This window comes from Carassius carassius, chromosome 7 (assembly GCF_963082965.1).
Source record: "Carassius carassius chromosome 7, fCarCar2.1, whole genome shotgun sequence".
Taxonomy (NCBI): domain Eukaryota; kingdom Metazoa; phylum Chordata; class Actinopteri; order Cypriniformes; family Cyprinidae; genus Carassius; species Carassius carassius.
Window position 1 is genome coordinate 16,303,299 of NC_081761.1, and position 22,025 is coordinate 16,325,323.

General features: G+C 37.4%; 1 protein-coding gene across 4 annotated transcripts; it reads right to left on the minus strand.

The window, feature by feature from the left end:
* Window positions 1-665: 665 nt before the first annotated feature.
* On the minus strand, window positions 666-22,025 carry arfip1 (ADP-ribosylation factor interacting protein 1 (arfaptin 1)). 4 transcript variants are annotated; one of them, XM_059554034.1, is made up of 10 exons: window positions 21,873-22,025; window positions 17,608-17,715; window positions 16,496-16,594; window positions 13,383-13,488; window positions 12,163-12,264; window positions 10,749-10,861; window positions 10,197-10,418; window positions 9,152-9,309; window positions 8,880-9,054; window positions 666-1,219 (listed from the first exon to the last, which is right to left on the minus strand). In XM_059554034.1, the coding sequence occupies exons 3-10, from the start codon at window positions 16,586-16,588 to the stop codon at window positions 1,064-1,066; spliced, it is 1,125 nt and encodes a 374-aa protein (XP_059410017.1). In that variant the 5' UTR covers window positions 16,589-16,594; window positions 17,608-17,715; window positions 21,873-22,025; the 3' UTR covers window positions 666-1,063. The 4 variants fall into 4 exon arrangements, with proteins under 4 accessions (XP_059410017.1, XP_059410014.1, XP_059410016.1 ...); XM_059554031.1 differs by lacking the exon at window positions 17,608-17,715 and adding an exon at window positions 19,670-19,968; XM_059554033.1 differs by lacking the exon at window positions 17,608-17,715.

Sequence of the window (22,025 nt, forward strand, 5' to 3'; positions counted from 1 at the left end):
ACATGATATTTCACATCAAATTAATTTTGTTTACATTTTGTACAAAATAGTTTCCTTGCTTAGTTATTGAAGAAATGGAATGCAAAGAAAGGTTGCTTTAAAAAAAAAAAGGAAAAAAAAAGATTGTTATTTCAAGTTAAATAGAGGTTGCTGGTCTATGTGCATGTGTGATTATCCTGGACTGCAAATATGGCTGTGTTTATTGGTCCATTCTGTGGTCTGTATGGTAATGAGAGTATTTGTTATTCACAACTCCTGACAACACTGAAGATGATTAAAACTGATGTTTGACAAAGAGCAAGGCACATCGAGTCAGAAACGAAGCCCCATCCTACAAAAGGTTCACTTTAAGAATTTATAGCAAAAAAGCCAGACATTGAGTATTTATAACCCCTGATTATCCTGTCCTTTTTGTGAAAATAAATGCAGCAGAGCAAAACTTCAAGTTTGAACTTAAATGGCCAACCTTTCAGATCAATATGCCCTGTAAGGCGGCAGTATGGAAATTTATGTCAATGTATTTGATTACAATATAACAGTGCAGTTACATAAAAAAAAGATTAGGAGAGGTTGACACCAGTGAGGTCTAGAAAAAGATGAAAAGGTAGAATTACGTATAATTAAGTCCATAACCAATTTAATTTGAATATTATATATATATAAAAAAAGTCTGTACAACATTCATAAGGCCCCTCATTTCTTCCTGCTTCCTGTTTAGATGTCTGTATTTTGTCTACCATTAAAGTGCTGGTAACTTGATTCAAAAACAACAAGATTGTATTTGTTGCGCAAGAGAGTGCAAACTCTCAGACAAAAGAAAAAGCATTTATTCAAAAACTAAACTTCAAGTGTAAAGTCAGACATAGCAAGGACAAAGAGAGGAGCTAAATGTTTCTCTTTTATCAAAATGGTTTCCTGGCATACATTTATTGACAGGTTTTAGTGTCCTGAACGTTGTAAAAAGGGAAAGGAGTGATAGCGAGAAATTTTTGCTTTATGAATTTGGTTTCCTTATGGAGTGCTGAGCTCTGCCCTCCACTCTGGATTATACCATATGATTAAATCAGTGCTCCTCCAGCCAAGAGGGGGTTTCTCCTCCTGGTAACTTTAGTTTGATGTGGAACTGTTTAAGGGTCTGTTCGAGCTGCTGTTGGTTGCCTGCGAAGTATGCAGCGATGGCGTTGTGGAAGAGAATCAGTTGGTTGTGTAATACCTTCACCTAAGGAAAAGAGAATAAGACTTTAATTAACACACTGAAGACATAAATCATAACTCACAATATCAAAAAAAGGGGAAACAAAAAACAGCAGTATTAAAGAGACATTTTGTTTGAGCATCCAACTGGGCATGTCAAGCATGCCAGAAAAAAGCTGGTCAATGTACTTGTTCTTGAAATTTAAAGGGAACTCAACCCTCTTTTTAATTGTGGTCACCAAGTCTCACTGGTGAATTTGGAAGCCAAACAAATAATAATAATAATTTTACATTATTATTCCTATGACAGTAATATTTTAAAAAAATTGCAAATGGAAATTATTTTTTTTTTCAGTTATATTATTTTACCTTACTCTACAATAGGGAAACGCAATACTTTTGTCTTAATTTCTACACTTGCAAGCAGGGCTTAAAACAAATTTTCACATCTGTCAGTGGCTGGTGACTTGAGAAAATTTACCGGCCATAAATATTTTTCCTTGCCATGAAAGTGTTCTGCAAAAAAGGGCAGTTGCTTCTACAACAACAACAACAAAACGTAATTTATCAAAAAGAAAAAAAGAAAGAAAGAAAGAAAGAAAGAAAGAAAGAAAGAAAGAAAGAAAGAAAGAAAGAAAGAAAAAGAAGAAGAAGAAAAAAGCAATTTGAAATTAGAACCAACCACTGCATTTTAAATCACCATACAAACAAAGATACTGCAAGTACCCTGGATTAAACAAAAAAATGGACAGGCTGAATGAGAATGCACATTCTCCCTCTGACAGCAGGTTGTGCTTATGGATCAGCAGTGATAAGGGGGAAAAGTCAGTTCCCTTCAGGAATACATTCATATAAACCCCCACCCTATTATTTACATTTTTATTTTCCAACAAGTGAGCTTGCTGTACAGTATTTTCTCTGTGCGCGTCTGTTAATTTTAAGCCATGCTTGCAAAAGATAAAGCCTTGAACTTTTATTTTGGCGGAAACTTCAGTTGAGCTTTTATTTTGGTGGAAAACTCCAGCTTCTGTGAAAACACGTTTACAAACATTACTAATTTAATGAAATACTGTAAACATTTGGCAATTAAAATGTTGAAAATTATGCAAATGTGCAAATGATGCATTACTGGTGGCCGTTGCATTCCCAAACGTGTGCTAAACTCACAGCACATTTAATAATGGAGTTATTCTCAGTCATTCACTGTGAACAGAGTCGCTCTGTGACGCAAGAAACACCAAATCACGAGCTGATCATCTGCGCACTGCGTGCTTCACTTTGAATCAAGAAGCACAATCAGACTTGATAAGTCATATTACGCTTTCGATTTTAATTAATTTGATTATATATATATATATATATATTTTTTTTTTTTTTTCTTTTTCTCGTTATATATACAGTCGTGGCCAAAAGTTTTGAGAATTACATAAATATTAGTTTTCAAAAAGTTTGCTGCTAAACTGCTTTTAGATCTTTGTTTCAGTTGTTTCTGTGATGTACTGAAATATAATTACAAGCACTTCATACGTTTCAAAGGCTTTTATCGACAATTACATGACATTTATGCAAAGAGTCAGTATTTGCAGTGTTGGCCCTTCTTTTTCAGGACCTCTGCAATTCGACTGGGCATGCTCTCAGTCAACTTCTGGGCCAAATCCTGACTGATAGCAACCCATTCTTTCATAATCATTTCTTGGAGTTTGTCAGAATTAGTGGGTTTTTGTTTGTCCACCCGCCTCTTGAGGATTGACCACAAGTTCTCAATGGGATTAAGATCTGGGGAGTTTCCAGGCCATGGACCCAAAATTTCAACATTCTGGTCCCCAAGCCACTTAGTTATCACTTTTGCCTTATGGCACGGTGCTCCATCGTGCTGGAAAATGCATTGTTCTTCACCAAACTGTTGTTGGATTGTTGAAAGAAGTAGCTGTTGGAGGGTGTTTTGGTACCATTCATTATTCATGGCTGTGTTTTTGGGCAGAATTGTGAGTGAGCCCACTCCCTTGGATGAGAAGCAACCCCACACATGAATGGTGTCAGGATGCTTTACTGTTGGCATGACACAGGACTGATGGTAGCGCTCACCTTTTCTTCTCTGGACAAGCCTTTTTCCAGATGCCCCAAACAATCGGAAAGGGGCTTTATCGGAGAATATGACTTTGCCCCAGTCCTCAGCAGTCCATTCACTATACTTTCTGCAGAAGATCAATCTGTCCCTGATGTTTTTTTTGGAGAGAAGTGGCTTCTTTGCTGCCCTTCTTGACACCAGGCCATCTTCCAAAAGTCTTGGCTTCACTGTGCGTGCAGATGCGCTCACACCTGCCTGCTGCCATGCCCTGAAGCCTTCTTTACAAGAATTGAACCTCTTTCCTTGAAGTTCTTTATGATCCTATAAATTGTTGATTTAGGTGCAATCTTAGCAGCCACAATATCCTTGCCTGTGAAGCCATTTTTATGCAATGCAATGATGGCTGCACGCGTTTCTTTGCAGGTCACCATGGTTAACAATGGAAGAACAATGATTTCAAGCATCACCCTCCTTTTAACATGTCAAGTCTGCCATTTTAACCCAATCAGCCTGACATAATGATCTCCAGCCTTGTGCTGGTCAACATTCTCACCCGAGTTAACAAGACGATTACTGAAATGATTTCAGCAGGTCATTTAATGACAGCAATGAAATGCAGTGGAAAGGTTTTTTTGGGATTAAGTAAATTTTCATGGCAAAGAAGGACTATGCAATTCATCTGATCACTCTTCATAACATTCTGGAGTATATGCAAATTGCTATTATAAAAACTTAAGCAGCAACTTTTCCAATTTCCAATATTTATGTAATTCTCAAAACTTTTTTTCCACGACTGTACACAATGGCTCCTTAAGATATCCAGAGGCCCCTTGGCTTGACAACATTACAGTATCCCCCCCCCCCCCCAGATTTTTATTTTTTTGCTTACAGTTTACAGGTATTACTTAAACACTATAAATTACACAAAATATTCTTTATTCATCATCAGTAGATTAAAACAAAAGTTGCCATAAATGTGAGCTATTTGGTGATTGCTAACTAAATTTTTATTTTGAAACATGCCGTGCTGATGCTTGATTAATTAAATCATAGCCGTTTAAAGTATAATGAATACATTTAATCAATAAGGCCCAGTATGATCCAAATATGATTAAAAAGAACAGAATGTCACATTTTATGATTAGCCGTTTCAACACAAACATGTTTCACCAAATAAAAAAGGACAGCTCTTTTAGAGTTCATCCCACTATATGATGTGAGCAAAAGTATTGGGACAGTTGAATTTAAGGCAGATTTAAAAGATTAGGAGCTATTATTTAGTTGTAGATCTCTTGTGTGCAATCAGAGCAGAGTCTGTGACCCACAGACATCACCAGACTCTTAGTCACATCCTTTGGAATGCTCTTTCAAGCCTGTAATGCAGCCAATTCCAACTGTTGCTTGTTTTGGGGAGTTTCTTCCTTTAGCCTTCACTTCAGATGGTGAAATTCCTGTTCAGTCGGATTTAAATCTGGAGATTGATTTGGGAAACCTAAGACTTTACATTTATTTGCCCTGATAAAGTTGTTGACTGAACTGGCAGGGTTTTGGGGTCATTGTCCTGATGCAATATGAAGTGCTTCCCAGTGAATCTGGTGGCATTGTCATGAACATTGGTAGCCAAGATATTTCTGTACACTTCTGCAATCATTCTGCTACTGCCATCATACATCAAGTAATCATTCAAATTGAGAGGGCCAGTTCCAGAGACAGCCATGCATGCCCATGCCATGACACCACCTCCTCCATGCTTTACAGATGAGGCTGTATGCTTAGGATCTTTTGCAGTTACCTTTTGCTTTCCGATCACTTAGATAAAAGGTTAATCTTTGTCTCATCCATCCATAAAATTATGTTCCAAATCTCTAATGGCTCACATTTGAGCTTTTTTGCAAGCTTGCTGATCAGAGGTTTGCCAACTCGCTGTGTAGACTTTGTAGTTCTGTGTCAAATTCTCCTGCAGACAGTAGATTGTCAGAGCATCACCCCTGCTTTCTGGAGGTTGTTGTTCATTTTACAGACACATATTTAGGGTTTATTTTCATAACTTTTATGATTTGGCTGTCATCAACTACTGTTGTTTTCTCAGCCAATCAGGTCGTCGTTGGTTGCTGATGTCACCGGTAGTTTCCAAACTCTTGATTTCTCCATGCCCTTTGTTTTTCCTATAGTTCTAATTGAGTTCCTCTTTTCTTCCATCCATCCATCCATCCATCCATCTTCTTCCGCTTATCCGGGGCCGGGTCGCGGGGGCAGCAGTCTAAGCAGAGAACCCCAGACTTCCCTCTCCCTAGACACTTCCTCCAGCTCTTCTGGGGGGACACCGAGGCGTTCCCAGGCCAGCCGGGAGACATAGTCTCTCCAGCGTGTCCTAGGTCTTCCCCGGGGTCTCCTCCCAGTGGGACGCGCCCGGAACACCTTCCCGGGAAGGCGTCCAGGAGGCATCCGGAACAGATGCCCGAGCCACCTCAGCTGACCCCTCTCGATGTGGAGGAGCAGCGGCTCTACTCTGAGCTCCTCCCGGGTGACTGAGCTTCTCACCCTATCTCTAAGGGATCGCCCAGCCACCCTGCGGAGAAAGCTCATTTCGGCCGCCTGTATCCGGGATCTTGTCCTTTCGGTCATGACCCAAAGCTCATGACCATAGGTGAGAGTAGGAACGTAGATTGACCGGTAAATCGAGAGCTTCGCCTTGCGGCTCAGCTCTTTCTTCACCACGACAGACCGGTACATCGACCGCATTACTGCAGAAGCTGCACCGATCCGTCTGTCAATCTCCCGTTCCATCCTTCCCTCACTCGTGAACAAGACCCCAAGATACTTAAACTCCTCCACTTGAGGCAGGAACTCTCCACCAATCTGAAGTGGGCAAGCCACCCTTTTCCGACTGAGGACCATGGCCTCGGATTTGGAGGTGCTGATTCTCATCACAGCCGCTTCACACTCGGCTGCAAACCGTCCCAGTGCATGCTGAAGGTCCTGGCTTGATGAAGCCAACACGACAACATCATCCGCAAAGAGCAGAGACGAAATCGTGTTGTCACCAAACCTGACCCCCTCCGGCCCCTGGCTGCGCCTAGAAATTCTGTCCATAAAAATCATGAACAGAACCGGCGACAAAGGGCAGCCCTGCCGGAGTCCAACACGCACCGGGAACAAGTCTGACTTACTGCTGGCAATACAAACCAAGCTCCTGCTCCGGTCTTACAGGGACCGGATAGCCCTTAGCAAAGGGCCCCGGACCCCATACTCCCGGAGCACCCTCCACAGGCCGCCGCGAGGGACACAGTCGAATGCCTTCTCCAAATCCACAAAGCACATGTGGACTGGTTGGGCAAACTCCCATGAACCCTCCAGCACCCCGTAGAGGGTATAGAGCTGGTCCAGTGTTCCACGGCCTGGACGAAAACCACACTGTTCCTCCTGAATCCGAGGTTCTACTATCGGCCGGATTCTCCTCTCCAGTACCCTGGCATAGACTTTCCCAGGGAGGCTGAGAAGTGTGATCCCCCTGTAGTTGGAACACACCCTCCGGTCCCCCTTCTTAAAAAGAGGGACCACCACCCCGGTCTGCCATCCCAGAGGCACCGTCCCCGACTGCCACGCGATGCTGCAGAGGCGTGTCAACCAAGACAGCCCCACAACATCCAGAGACTTGAGGTACTCAGGGCGGATCTCATCCACCCCCGGTGCCTTGCCACCGAGGAGTTTCTTGACTACCTCGGTGACTTCAGCTTGGGTGATGGACGAGTCCACATCTGAGCCCTCAGCCTCTGCTTCCTCAATGGAAGACGTGACAGCGGGATTGAGGAGATCCTCGAAGTATTCCTTCCACCGTCCAACGACATCCCCAGTTGAGGTCAACAGCTCCCCACCTCTACTGTAAACAGCATTGGTAGGGCACTGCTTCCCTCTCCTGAGGCGCCGGACGGTTTGCCAGAATCTCTTCGAGGCCGACCGATAGTCCTTCTCCATGGCCTCACCGAACTCCTCCCAGGCCCGAGTTTTTGCCTCCACAACCACCCGGGCTGCAGTCCGCTTGGCCTGCCGGTACCTATCAGCTGCCTCAGGAGTCCCACAAGCCAACCAGGCCCAATAGGACTCCTTCTTCAGCTTGACGGCATCCCTTACTTCCGGTGTCCACCACCGGCTTTTCTTCCAGCAGCCAAATTGCTTGCTTTTCTCTCAAAGTCAGCTCCCTGGTCTTCATCTTGGTTTGTGTGTGTTTTCATTGAATGCAAGACTCAGAATGCAGAAGCAATGGATATAACGGATACGACACATTTCCTGCTTTTAATACCTTAACAATTAATGCAACAGGATGCAGCTGATCACTTAGAGAGACCTGTGAGGCAACTGTTTCAATACTTATGCTCACATCAGATAGGGAGATGCAACTCTAAAAGTGTTGATCGTCTTAACTGGTAAAACTTGAAAACACCCAACAATAAAACGTGACAATAGTTTTGTCTCATATTCATCTTTTTTCATATATATAAATATTTGAACCAGTGTTTTCAGGATTCTTTGATAAATAAAAAGTTAAAAAGAACAGCTTTTATTTAAAATAGATATTTTGTGTTAAAATATACACTACTATTCAAAGGTTTGAGGGTCAGTAATTTTTTTTCATGATTACTGATTGAAATTAATATTTTTATTCAGCAAGGATGTTTTAAAATAGATGAAAAGAGATAGTAAAGAAATATTGTAAGAAATATTTCTTATATTTCTTAGTGTAAGAAAATATTTCTATTTTGAATAAATGCTGTTCCTTTTAACATTTTATTCATTACAGAAAGAAAGAAAGAAAAAAGCGTCAGAGGTTCCAGAAGAAAATATGAAGCATTTTAACTCAATTAGTGTATTAGAATGATTTATAAGAAGACTGGATTAATGGCTGGTGGAAAAATCAGTGCTGCTTCACAAAAATCAATCATATTTTAAAGTATATTGAAATAGTAAACCAATATTGGCAATTGCAATCTTATTTCACAATATTTGCTTTTTTCCCTGTATTTTTAATCAAATAAATAAAGCTTAAATGAGAATAAGAGACTCGTTTGAGTCTCGACAGACACCAAGATTAAAACAAAACAAAAAAACACACTAAAAATTCTACTGATCCCAAATAAATATATGGTGTTTGCTGATTATATTGTCACATGTTATGCAATGTCTAGGCAACTGCAGTGATAACCAGCAATTTTTATGTTTATACATCATCTGAACGATAAAGATCTTTTTTTTTTTCAACAGGATATCAACATCTTTAATTTTGTAATGTTATGCGCTGTTTCTAAAAAGCAGGATATTGAGTTTGGTTAGGATCAGCCAAAAAATTTAAGTTGTTTCAGAGGTGAAGCAAGTTAATATTTTTGAAATATTACAGAAACATTTGCACCACATTTTACAAGCTACAATTAGCACTATAGGTACAGAATAACCTATAGAACCTGTTGCAGTTAACAGTAGTAGTGTTTGGCAAGCTCATTTAATTTGGTCGATATAGTGCAAAAAAGTATGAAATATTAACATATTAAGTTGACTACTTTGTAAATTATCATAGTATAAAACACATACTATTTATTATTATTCATAAGATACATTCACCTACCTTGTTTTCCTCCAGAAACTTGAGTTTGACTGAGACGTCATTGCGCATCCTTTCGTATTTTTCACGCTGGATCTGGAACTGTTGCTGAGACAGCTCGATCTTAGGGAGTGTGTTGGCGTCCCGTGGACCCAGATTGAGCTCCTCCAAATCTGTGCGATATGCGTCATACTCAATCCTACCAAAAGAGCACAGACCTTGCTGAATAAGAATGGTTTTGCTAAAAAATATAATAAAAAAGTAGTGTACAGTGGTTTGTAATGCTATATTCAGACCTTGCTGCTTCATATTGCTTAATGTTGATCAAGGTGTCCTCTATAGTTTTATCCACTAGAGTTTTAACACTGGAGATAAAGAAGTTGATAGCTCCCAACAGAGTTTCTCCATTTTTCGCCAGGAGTTTTTGGGTTTCAGCATTGTAGCCAAATTCCTCCTAAAACACATAAATAGAGTTTACATTTATATTTGCTTCTACTAAAAGAACACACAGAAATAGATAAACAGCTAGGCAACAAAACACTGCAAATACTGCATTGAGACTTTGCCCTCTCTGCATATAAATTAATTAAAATGAAATGTTACTCCCCAAGAGTCCAATTCACTGTCTGGTTATAGCCCAGTCATAAAGTATTTAGTATTCGTGGTGGTTCTGGAAACATCAATACCAAAGTGTATCCAAAACGGTCCATGAATAAATTATACTGTATGGAAGGCATCCAGTTATTTTGTCAGAACTAAAACAGCTGAAAATCCATATACTGTATGCCACAGAGTCTTCACAAAAACATTTGTGTTTGATTAAAGTAAAATATTACTGTATATAAATTACTGTAAATATTACTGTATTTATTTTATATTCAACTTTTTTAATGTTGACAGACTATGTATATCCAAGAAAATTGCTGCCATAACATATAAATGCTGTCAATTGATAAAAATAAATTACAAAATGAAATCACACTTTTTTCTGTAATTAATTGTGATCAATTGCACATTAATATATTTTTTACTGTCATAATTTCACACTGAATCTCCAAATGAATGTAGAAACTACACTTTTTTTATATTTTAAATGTGTTTAATGACATCTTTTTACTGATTAAAAGTAAGTGCATCCATCCATCATAAAATGGTCTGAGATTGCTGGTTCTGAGAGTGTGAAGAATGAAGTGAAAAACATTGAAATGTGTGTGCATCTTTTATAATCAAATTTAAAGAGCAAAATAGCTTTCCACTGTGGGGAAAAATGCATACAAGACACTTAATATCCATTTTAAATAAACACCGATTCTGATTTTGTATAAAATCAAGAGTACTTACATGTAGTTCGGGTGTCTTGAGACTGAGGTCGGCAAACGCGTCACCCAGCTGTCTCTGCGTCTGCATCATCTGCGCCAGCTGAGTGCAAAGTGTCTGCGCCAGCTTGATAACATGCTCATACTTTCGTTTGTTTTCACGAAGAATCTCAATCTGGGCCTCCAGCTCCAAATCAACTGTACGGGAGCCACGACCTAACTTCTCCGAAAGAATTTGCTTAGTGCACTGTGGGGAGGAGTATAAGATACAAAATTTTTTTACAAAATGGGCAATATTAAGAGGAAAATAAATATTTACAGGGCTACAAAAGACTGAGATTGGCAACATATGGGGAGAATATTTCAAAGGGATCACCACAGGGAAATGTCTCAAACCAGACTAAACTTGCTTATGTGCTAACTTGTACACGACTCTTATGCACTGTGCTCTGTTCTGTTTCAAGTACCAAGAACCCAAACAGACTTTTGTGAGACATGCAAGATGCATGAGAGATGCCGGATACCCTTTTTAATGAACACAGATGGCATCATAACCACTATGGCAGGAATCACTCACTTTGTAAGTGTTGATGCTCCACTTCCTCACCAGCTCCAGTTTCTCTATGGCAGGACTCTTTATGTCATCAGCAAGAACCACTGCTCCTCCCATCTGCTGCTCTCTCGAAGCACCTTGATGACAGAATGACATCAGTTAACTCACATGAGAAATGACTGTGATATCACTCCTCTAATCTTATTGAGACACACTTGCATAAACTGTTAACACTAAAATGTCATCTGATATGATCAAATTATGATTATTTGCTAAATCAAGTCAGTCAAAATACAGGAACTCCCAAAATTAACAAACAATATAATTAGGTTTGACAAATCACATCTTTTGCTTTTTGTTTTCTCGTTAATGAAAAAAACCCAAAAACTAAAGCTACCGGAAAACATTTCTGTTAACTGAAATAAAATATAAGATGAAAAACCTAAACTAAATTAAAATGTAAAATATTGCCTTGGAGTAACTTTAACTGAAGTAACTTTAAATTGACATACTATCCCCCGGTTTCACAGACGAGGCGTAAGCCTAGTCCTAGACTAAAATGCAAATCTGAGCTGTAATAAACTTGCATTGAATGATCTTAAAACATGCCAGGGGCTTTGTTTTGTCTTAAGATGAATACCTGTAATGCTTCTTTCTAAGGCATGTTTATAAAAATGACTTCAATGTCCTAACTGAACTATGGCTTAATCCTGGTTTAGGCTAAACCCTGTCTATGTAACCAGGCCTATAATCACTAACTAAAATAAACTTAAAAGAAATATGAAAGAAAAAAGAAATTTAAGATTTAATTAATTAATTAATTAAGCTAAAATTAAATGTAAAACTGAAAATATAAAAATAATTGATAATATTAAAACAACACTGAAACACAGACAGGAGTTATACTAGACTAAAGATAAGATTAAGTGAAATGCTTTTTGTAATTAATTTTTTTCTCAGCGACAGAAACAGTGGGAAACAACTGAAGCAATGTATTACTTTGGATTATAGAAGTTCTGCGAGAAAAAACATTATTATTAATTAATTAAATTAACTTTATATTTTTCGATCAGTCAGGGAGGCAAAAGGTTACAGGGTGGTCAGCCAAGATGAATAAATGAGTCCCAACTCCAAAGCCATTAAAGGGGGAAGCAACAAGGAGGAAGAAAACAGGCTCGGAGATCACAGAGTTGGCAGAATTTAATAAAATACCATCATAAAGTTACAACCTACCAATCTAATGCACTACACCTAAACAAAAGTGGAAGTGATGTCAATGTTTATGTTTGTTAAAGATTTTAACAGACATCACTGGAATCTGCTAGAAAAACCATGTCTTTATGATGGTCCAGCCTGAAACTGACAGTGCAGCGTTAGTAAGGAAGAGATGAAGGAATGCAGATCCATGCATGACGTCTTCTGTTACGGTATGTGGTACCTTTCTGTGTCTCCACCTGACTATCACTGATGCTGCGAGCTAGCCGGCTGGCTGCTGCAGGACTGGGGACAACTTTAGGTGTGGTGGCCTGGAATGGCGACCCTAGAAATGGTCAGTGATGAATTTTTATGATTTTTACACCAAGTCTGACTGTTTTTTTTTTTTTGTAAACTACAGCCACAGAGGAAGTGTCCATCCACCAATCAAAATAAATAAATAATACACACAAGATATTTAAAATATGGGTCATAATATAAAATGTAATATAAAATATGGGTCAAATTTGATTGTTTGACCCATGTTGTTTATGTAAAGCATACAAGAGAATCTAAAAAATGTGAATATCGTGGAAAAGTTCTTTACTTTTAGTAATTTAATTAAAAAAAGCAAAGTTTCTTATATTCTACATTCATTGCACACACACTTAAATATTTCAAGAGTTTTTTGTTTTAATTCTGATGGTTATGACTGATGGTTATGAAGTCTATTAAAACAGAAAACGGTTTGAATATTTTATGATATTACAGTTTCTGCTACATTTTTAATTAAACAGATTCAACTTTAAAATATTAAACAAATGTGCAGGTTCTTATTATTACAGGGCTTGTTTAAATACACAAGTCTTAAATGTACAGTGTCAACATAAGAATGGAAACGTGAAATAGGACTGCAGCAAACTGATGAAATGTGCTCCATAGTCTACTAAGCTAACAAGTGACACGGGAAATATAGAGGAATAATAAAAAGGGTGGTCAGCAATTACACCCAACTAATGACAGGTTGCCATGTTTCCATCCTAATTAATTCACGCAGTAGACGAGGATGAAATAATGAAAAGGGACGACTCTATGAGACAGGAACACCTTTCTTTTCAAATTCAAATTCTCCCTCTCTCCACAACACACTCAAAGAAAAAGGCAGACAAACAAACGTGGGTTCACATTAGATGTACCAGAAAGTGAGAGTATATTGAAGCCATTCAACTACATAACTATAGTCTACTAACCTAATGACAGAAAAAAAACACCCTAGCCTCATCTCATTTATTACAATGAAAGAAAGTGTTTTTCAATGATAAACATTTTGCCATTGTCTGTATATAATCTTATGTAAGCACATACGTTTGTGCGTTAACTGTAGCATGCCGAGTCATTGTATGTAATTGTGTGAAAGGACAAAGGCAAATTATATTCAGGTTCAATGCATGCTTAGTATTGTACCTGTATATGGCCCAACTTGGACCACTCCCTCATTCATTGCATAGTTTTCAGGTGAATTGTGGGAGTGTGATGTGATCGGTCCAGAGGATGCATTGTGTGGCACATCCTTGAAAGAAAAAACAGGGAGAACAAGAATAAAAATGAACGGCATTCAAGAAAGATATCATGAAGCAATCTGCATAAAAATGCAATATTTTCTACTGTTTTTCTCTTAGTTTTAGCTGTTAATCGTTCATTCCGAACAGCATAATGTGTGTTAAATTCTGTGGCAAGACAACAAGTTTTCACTTTTTAAAACGGTCTAAATTCTGTAATCGCAGGGTTAAAGCGTATTAGGCACCAAGCATATTATCTAAGAAAATGTGGCCAAGTAACTCTGCTCTATTTGTTTTAAGTCTCTTCTTCACTTCAAAACTCTACCCCCCCCCACCCTCATGCAGACACTGAAACTAAATACAGTGTGTCATATGTGTGAAAGTTTCTGTGACTGTACAAAGCTCATGAATATTTAATGCAGTAAGCACTAATTAAATTATGATTGGTCGTCTGTTGCTAAACAACTTGCTGTATCATACAGCGCCATTGTTTTACATTTGGCAACACCAAATGTATGCATGTATAAAAATAAGGATTAAGAGGGGTACTAGGCATCATTTACAATTATTTGTGTAAAACATTTCTTTAGCTAGGTACATTTTAGAGATGCCCTGGGGATTCACGTTGTCTAGATCTTCGGTTTAATGTGAAAAAAAAGGTTAAAAAGACTACAACAAGTAGTAGAAAGCTAATCAAGCTAGTTTTGCTGTTGCTGCAAAACAGTTGTTAGTCAGAAAAAGTACAGTATACAATCGCATGCGAAAGTTTGGGAACCCCTTGCATAATCTGTGAAAATTTGAATAATTGTAACAAAATAAGAGAGACATACATTTTTTTTTTTTTTTTTTTTTTACGTATAGTCCACAAGACAAAAAATTGCTGAAATTATTAAAATAACCCCATTCAAAAGATTGGAAACCCTTTGTTCTTAATACTGTGTGGTTACCTGGGTGATCCATGACTGTCTTTCTGTTTTGTGATGGCTGTTCATGAGTCTCTTGTTTTGTTCTAAAAAGTTAAACTGAGCACTGTTCTTCAGAAAAATTCTCCAGTTCCTGCAGATTCTTTATATTTTTAACATCTTTTGCATATTTGAACCCTTTTTACAGCAGTGACTGTATGATTTTGTTAGTACAATTGAGGGACTCAAACACAACTATTAAAAAAGGTTCAAACATTGACACGATGCATTAAGAGCCGGGGGTGAAAACTTTTGAACAGAATGAAGATGTCAGAACTTTTCTTATTTTGTTGAAATATAATTTTTTTTAAATTTAGTACTGCCTTTTGGAAGCAACAGAAGTTGACAGACTTCATAACAGAAGTTCTCTGAACATAAATTAAGTACAATTTAACTTGACCTTCAAATTCCAAAAGTTTTCATAATTATAGGTTAAGACTCATAATGCATTGAGTTTCCTGCTGGAGCATCGGTGTTTGAACCTTTTTTAATTGTTGTGTTTGAGCCAATGCGAATAAAGCTAGATTTAAATTAAAAAAATGACACGATATTGTCGGACTTGACATTTTATTCTTATCCAAAACACGATGTGATATGAGTGTGAAACATACACTACCAGTCAACATTTTCTGAACAGTAAGAAAGATCCAATAGAAAGATTCAAAGATCAGCATTTATCTGAAATTAAAAGCTTTTGTAACATTATACATATACCATTCAAAAGCTTTTTTTTTCGGGGGGGGGGGGGGGGGGGGGGGGTGATAGAAATTAATACTTTTATTTAGCAATGATGCTTTAAATTATCGTATTAATGTATAAAGACATTTATAAATGCTACTAAATTTTTTTTATTTCAGATAAATGCTGTTCTTCTGAACTTTTGAAACCTGAAAACCTGTTCTTCTGAACTGAAACCTGAAAAAAAGTCTACTCCGCTGTTTTCAACAATAATAATAATCAATGTTTTTTGAGCAGCAAATCAGAATATTTGAATACTTTCTGAAGGATCATGTGACTGGAGTAATGATGCTAAAAATTCATCTTGGAAATCACAGGAATAGATTACATTTTAAAACAGTTATTTTAAATAGTACAAACATTTAACAATATTACTGCTTTTGCTCAAAATCATACAGTCACTGCTGGAAAGGGTTCAAATATGCAAAAGATGCTGGGAAACTGAAGAATCTGCAGGAACTGGAGTATTTTCTGAAGAACAGTGTTTAGTTTAATTGTTCAGAATGGTTCAGAACAAACAAGAGACTCATGAACAGCCACCTCAAAACAGAAATACAGTCATGGATCACCCAGGTAACCACACAAAGAACCAAAAACCAAGGGTTCTCAAACTTTTGAATGGGGTTATTTTAATAATTTCAGCAATTCACAAGTCTTGTTGACTATATGTAAACATCTTTTATGTAAAATATCTTACTCAGGACAGTACTAAATAAAAAAATAACATGCATTTAGTATGATCTCTGTTATCTGTTAAAATTTTCCACATTTTCACAGATTCTGCAAGGGGTTCCCAAACGTCCGCATGCCACTGTATATATGGTTGCTATAGACATGATAGCCTTTTAATTTAATAATAAACCATGAGCTCATTGGCTGGTTGTGATGATGGCACATTTTAGTGAGTAAACAAGGAGAAATCAAGTTAAGAATAAATGTCAACCCGGATATATGGAGGTAGGGCTGGGCAAACCAACATAATCCATAAAACAATATATTCCATAATAGCAACTCCTTCTTATCTTTCTCTCTGTCTGTCTGTCTGTCTATCTATATAGTCCTATTAGACTGTAACAAATAAAATAATCTGTCAAATATTTTAAATAATTAGGAACATAACTGCAGTCATGAGACACAACACTTATTTCATTGACATTGTGTGTCATCAGTACACAACACTTTGGAAACATTCATATCCAAACATTCTGTGCTCAAATGGCACCATTGTTAGTTGACTTTTACTGAGGTCAAGAACAGTTTGGAAACAGTGGAATTGGAGCATGATGGGTGGTTTGTTCGGTGTAGGAACTTGACTTACTCTGTGAAACACTTCCTCATTACTCTTGTCTGCTTCTCCGTTTCTGGTGACTGAGATATGAGCAGCCTGGCTTCTGTGGGCCTCCTCTGCCATAGCCACCTTCAATAAACACACACAATATCAATAATTAGGAGAACTAGGAAAAATCTATGTTAAAGCTGTCAAGCTGAGAGTTGAGATGCAGAGTGCAACCACCACCAGAAAGCTTTGCACAACCTTAGCTTGTTAAAACATGTTATGTTTTAACTGCAGCAGCACAAGCAACGAAACTGCATCTATAGAAAACGAAATGGATCAGGTCTGCTGCTGTTTTAGAATACTTATTTAACAGCAACAGGGAAAAAAACTCAAAGTACTGAGAGAACAGCCAAGACTAACTACACTGCCATCTGGTGATCATTTTTATCAGGGACTGATAAACACATTTTCATATATAGTACTGTTTAAAAGTTTGATATGAGTAGTTTTTTTTTCTTTTTTTAAGAAAGAGAGAAATAAACACTTTTATTAAAACACAACACTTCAGTATGTGTCCAGGTCAGAGTCACAGTGGAACAGTAGCGCATGTGTTCTACACACACACACACACACACACACACACACACACACACACACACACACACACACACACACACACACACACACACACACGAACACACACACGAACACACACACATTCTGGGATGTCCCAAATCACAACCTCTATTGCTTCCCATCCTTAACCTCGCCAATTCAGCTCCTACCACTCTTTCAATGACAAGCTGGAAAAAAGAAATAAAAAATAACAGGCTTTGGGCTCATTGCAAGGAAAAAAAATACAAAAAACAAAATCAAACCTCACTTCTAAACCTTATGACAAGTGTAGAACGTGAGAGCAATAGCACATGAAAAGTCATTAACAAGATAAAGCATATGTGACTTTGCATCAGAAGGTCGTGGGCCAAATGGTTAAGAAGATTGCTGATGAGTCTTTAAATACGCCAATAAAATGTGCACTGCATTACTGTAAGTCCAAATGTGGTTTTAGTGACACAACCAAAGTGAGATTTTAATTAACACGGAATCTTTCTTAAAAAGGCAAGAAAAGACATTTGAGATTTGAGACAACAAACCGATCACTCAAACCAGGAGCTACAGTAAAGCGGCAACAGCCGACAAATGATAAACACAGAGCCAGATGAGGGAGTGAGAGTGGACACAGTGATCCACATCATGTTATACTGTGGAAAAGCAGGAAGATCTTGAATAACAAATAAAACAGTGAACATTGGTAATATATATATATATATATATATATATATAGCAGGTCAAAATATCAAAAAGTAATTTCTGGCCTATGCCTATTTTGAAAAGATGGCGCGTGGTATGGTACAGTCCACTTGTCTGGTAGGTTTCTACTGTAAATGTAATACTGTTATATTCAGAGAATTGTATCTGTCCAGTGAGACACATTTCTGTAACCTATAAGTTGACAGTTCTTTTTTATTTATTGCTGATGACTGCTAATTGTTTCTATATTGCTTCTAAACTATATTGTATAAAAATAAAAAAAATAAAACAAATTAATGTAATATTTAGGATAGTGCTATTACAATTTTAAGATCTGCAAAAAAAATAAAATAACACCAGTGTTAATAAATTATTAAGAGAAAGAGTGAAAACAAAGGGTGGAAATGAGCATTCACAAATCGATATTCAAATATATACTGACTGTATTACAGATTTACATCGCTACTACAAACATTGATAAATCCAAAAGTGCCTACTTCATTTACATATGCAAATGAAAGCAAGAAGACACAAGCATTTTTTTTGTCACTATTTGGTTTCAGGTTGCAATTTAAGCAACAATTCCTTATTTCAAGGTGGTTTTAGTTAATAGTGCCCTTGCATGAGGCTTAATATGTAACTACAAAAAAAGGCTATTTAGGTTTGTGTTCTGCTGAGTGGCTCAGTGATTTCAATCTTCAAGACAGGCCACTTGTTTGTCTGGCCAGTGAAAACAGCACACAGTGTCCAATAACAGTGCATGAATCTTTCAAAGCCACCTGATGCCATCATGCCAAAAGGTCAGTGACTCTAAACTCATTGTGGTTCTCACTGGTTACTCTTATGAGTGATTCAAATCTGGATAGATCTGGCATCGCATTCTGAGTTAGTTTGTCCTCCTATGATGGTCAGGTTTATCTTTTGCCGGCACAACTCTAAAGGCCCTTACATCCAAATGCTCCACACTCTGTGACGACCAGATTCGATGATTAAAGCGGAATTGATGAACAGTGCCACGGTCAAGCCCTGCAGAAGAGTTCCCTATAGTTCAGTTACTTAGAGACATTAACAAAGAGACCAACAGAAACAACTGCAATCTAATCAGACATTCTGAAGAGCTGTAATCATGAATCTAATAAATGCTCAAAGAAAAAGAAATGATATATATATATATATATATATATATTAAACAAACCTCTTATTTATCAGAAGAAAAGGAAAGACTTTTAACAAGATAAAGCATCAAGTAAACGCTTCCTTATCAGGACAGGCTGCAGAGCAATTTGAATCATGCTAACAATGTAGATAAATGTGCAGTACTGAGTTAAGACAAACTAAGACAAAAAGTGCATACAGTTGAAAAGAAATGTAATGCATTGTTAGAAGTGTCCTGTATTGTAAAAAAGAAAAGGTTGCATTATTTTTTTTTTATTATTGGTATACATATAGTTCTTTTGCCGTATCTGAAGAGTAATAACATGGCGTGTTTGCAACTGAAAAAATTAATTTGGTGAAAACCTACAAACCAAAAAAAACAGTGACATGCTGCAGCAAATAAAAATACATTATATACTAAAATACTGGTACTTTGTTCTAAAAAGTAAATTATATAAATGCAGTAATAACAGCAACAGCCAAGCTAAATTTACCAGAATATGCTAAAGAAATGCACCATCACCTTAAAAAACATAAATAAAAGGACACTTCACAAAGACATAGAATGAAAGAAATGTGCCTCATAATTCTGTAGCATTCAGGCAGAGGTCTAGCTTTTTTAAATTCACAGATAACGTAGCTGATTATGTTTAAGTAAAATAAAATTCTGAAAGCTGAAATCATTGCAACGTGTATGAGCGAGATCAAGCATAAGCCAAGCTACAGGTCTCACTATATCATTACGGTCACCTTCACATCAGCTTCTGTTGCCACACTGCTTGTTGTTTCAGAATCACCATCATCCCGAATTATTCCACTAGTTTTACTCTGGGCCTGAGAATCCCCATCTTCATCACCATCATCCTCACTGTGAATATAATTGTGGTTTCCAACATCCTTGTCCTCACTGATGTCAATTTCAGTCATGTGTGCTTCATCCAGGCTGTTTTTTCTGGCCTCTGATTGGCTCACAGAGTCAGCAGTATTTTGAGGGCCCTGTTCATTAGGGTCCGATTGATTATACGAGTCAAAACTAGCTTCTGACATTCCTGAAAGTAAACATACTGTACATGTGAGCAACTGACCAAGATTTTTTTCTTCTTGTGCTGAATACAAGTAAGTGTTTATGCATTTTACTCAAATTTCATCGAGGCTAAAGTTTCAGGATGAGATTCTGGCATTATGATGTAGGATACATCATGAAACAAACATCTACTAATGATGGTACAAACAACCTGTAATTGTTACAAGTCAATACCCAGGAACCAATGACACCTGAAATATTCAATGAAAGAGCTTGCAAAACAAAAAATAGGTTAGTTAATCAGAACAGACACATTCTTTTTGACCGAATGTTAGTTTTAATTGCCTTTTAGTTAATATTGTTTGAAAGAAACTAATATAGAATCCTTCATATAAACTTTAGGCAGCATCCTGCATTCCTTTACACACAGGAATTCGAATTCAGGCCTATACAGGAAATAAATGCTTCAGCTCACTAAATTTGCAGCACTTTGTACAACCATCTTCACTCTCTACACCACCTACACTACTCAAATTCAAAATGTTTATGGTTAAATAAGGAAATAGCTCCTTATAAAGAAAACTATACTCACAGGAAAAGAATTAGCCAAACTCTTTTATGATGAGCTAAAATGCAGCTAATGAATAATGAAATCTATGTCTTTGCACACAGAGACTCTCCCATGATGCTCATGTATCAGTAAGAGTGGAGTTAACCTAGAAACTGCGATTATAATAAGCTCCAGTTACACACTGTGATATGTTTTCTACATACCAAGACTCAGATGTCATTTAATTATTGAGTTCTACACATTTTCATATAGAGCAAATAACAATACCAAAAATTATAATTTCAATGTCAAAAGCTACTCCATATTTTTATGATGATGCCTCATCAGTAACATTATGGCTACACTATGTCAAATTAAGTAAATGTATTGCATGTAATGAAAATGTGCCCTATTTTTGAAGACTGTTAAACTATCTTTTACGAGGAAATTGTACATGTGTGTAAATTGTGATACTTTCACTCGTAAGTATCAATCATTCAGTCAATAACTGGAATAAAATTTAGCCCATTTAGTAGAGGGGAAATGTAGGCTATAGACAATCGCAGGATGAAAAAAAAAGAAAAAAAAAAAAAGAAACCATGGACAAAAAAAAAAAAAAAAAAAAATCATGAAACATATTACGACCAAGGCTGAGCATACGAATATTTTACTTAGGTCACGCTTCGAACTCTTCATTGGAGCGCCCAGTCACATGACCTAATTAATATTCATAAACAAACCCTTTCCCATAGTAGGATTCGTTAACTCGCGTCATGGACACGTAAACGTTTTTTCTTTTTTTTTTACTTTTCAGTGTTAAGCGACGGAACAACACGTACAAACCCAAAGCAATACAAAATGTATATTAAAATATTCGCCTTTATCAACAAGTTGTGTTTGTTTAGTTATATTGTCTTTTTCCTTCCTGGAATTCAATCTCTCGGCGTTGCCTCATTGTTGCTCCCGCACGTCACAAAGTTGCGATTGAGTTACGTCCTCTGCCTGAGGCACTTCAGTCCAGTTATGCGTTACAAAACGCAATAAATCTGCAATTTCACACTCTATACCGCTTTTATATTAATGATGCGACCTTCATTAAGCATGAACACAATTGATAGCAAAATTATGAGTGGGTGACATTCAGATTTTTTGCCAGTACTCTTCTCTTCATCTAAGGCGTGAAACGATCTGAACAGAATAGACAGTACGTTGGCAGTCGGTTATTCTGTTTGACAGCCTGACTGAGTTTCCTTTAGTCACTTTTCCCAGTGGCAGGGGAGGCAGAGATGATCAATCCTGCATACTGAAGCCATCATGCCTGCCATCACACACACATTCAAGAACACCGAAGCAACAGTTGATTGTTCAGCAGCACTCACCTGCACACAGATTACAACTGCTCTCTTTCTGGTTGCACTGCTCTTTTCATAAAAATGGTCTTGGCTTGAGTTTGTGTTGCCGTGTGTATCATTCGATCAATCCCTTCCACAGCTCAGTGAAAGTCTTTTCAAACACACCCGGAAGAGGACGTG

What these genes read in the sequence shown, in the direction of transcription:
- arfip1 (XM_059554031.1), bottom strand. Translation starts at nt 19,966, where the DNA reads ATGTCAGAAGCTAGTTTTGACTCGTATAATCAATCGGACCCTAATGAA. An exon ending in CAACAGAAGCTGATGTGAAG is followed by an intron (nt 16,595 to 19,669) that starts GTGACCGTAATG and finishes TGTTTATTGAAG; the next exon opens with GTGGCTATGGCAGAGGAGGC. An exon ending in CCAAGTTGGGCCATATACAG is followed by an intron (nt 12,265 to 13,382) that starts GTACAATACTAA and finishes GACCATTTCTAG; the next exon opens with GGTCGCCATTCCAGGCCACC.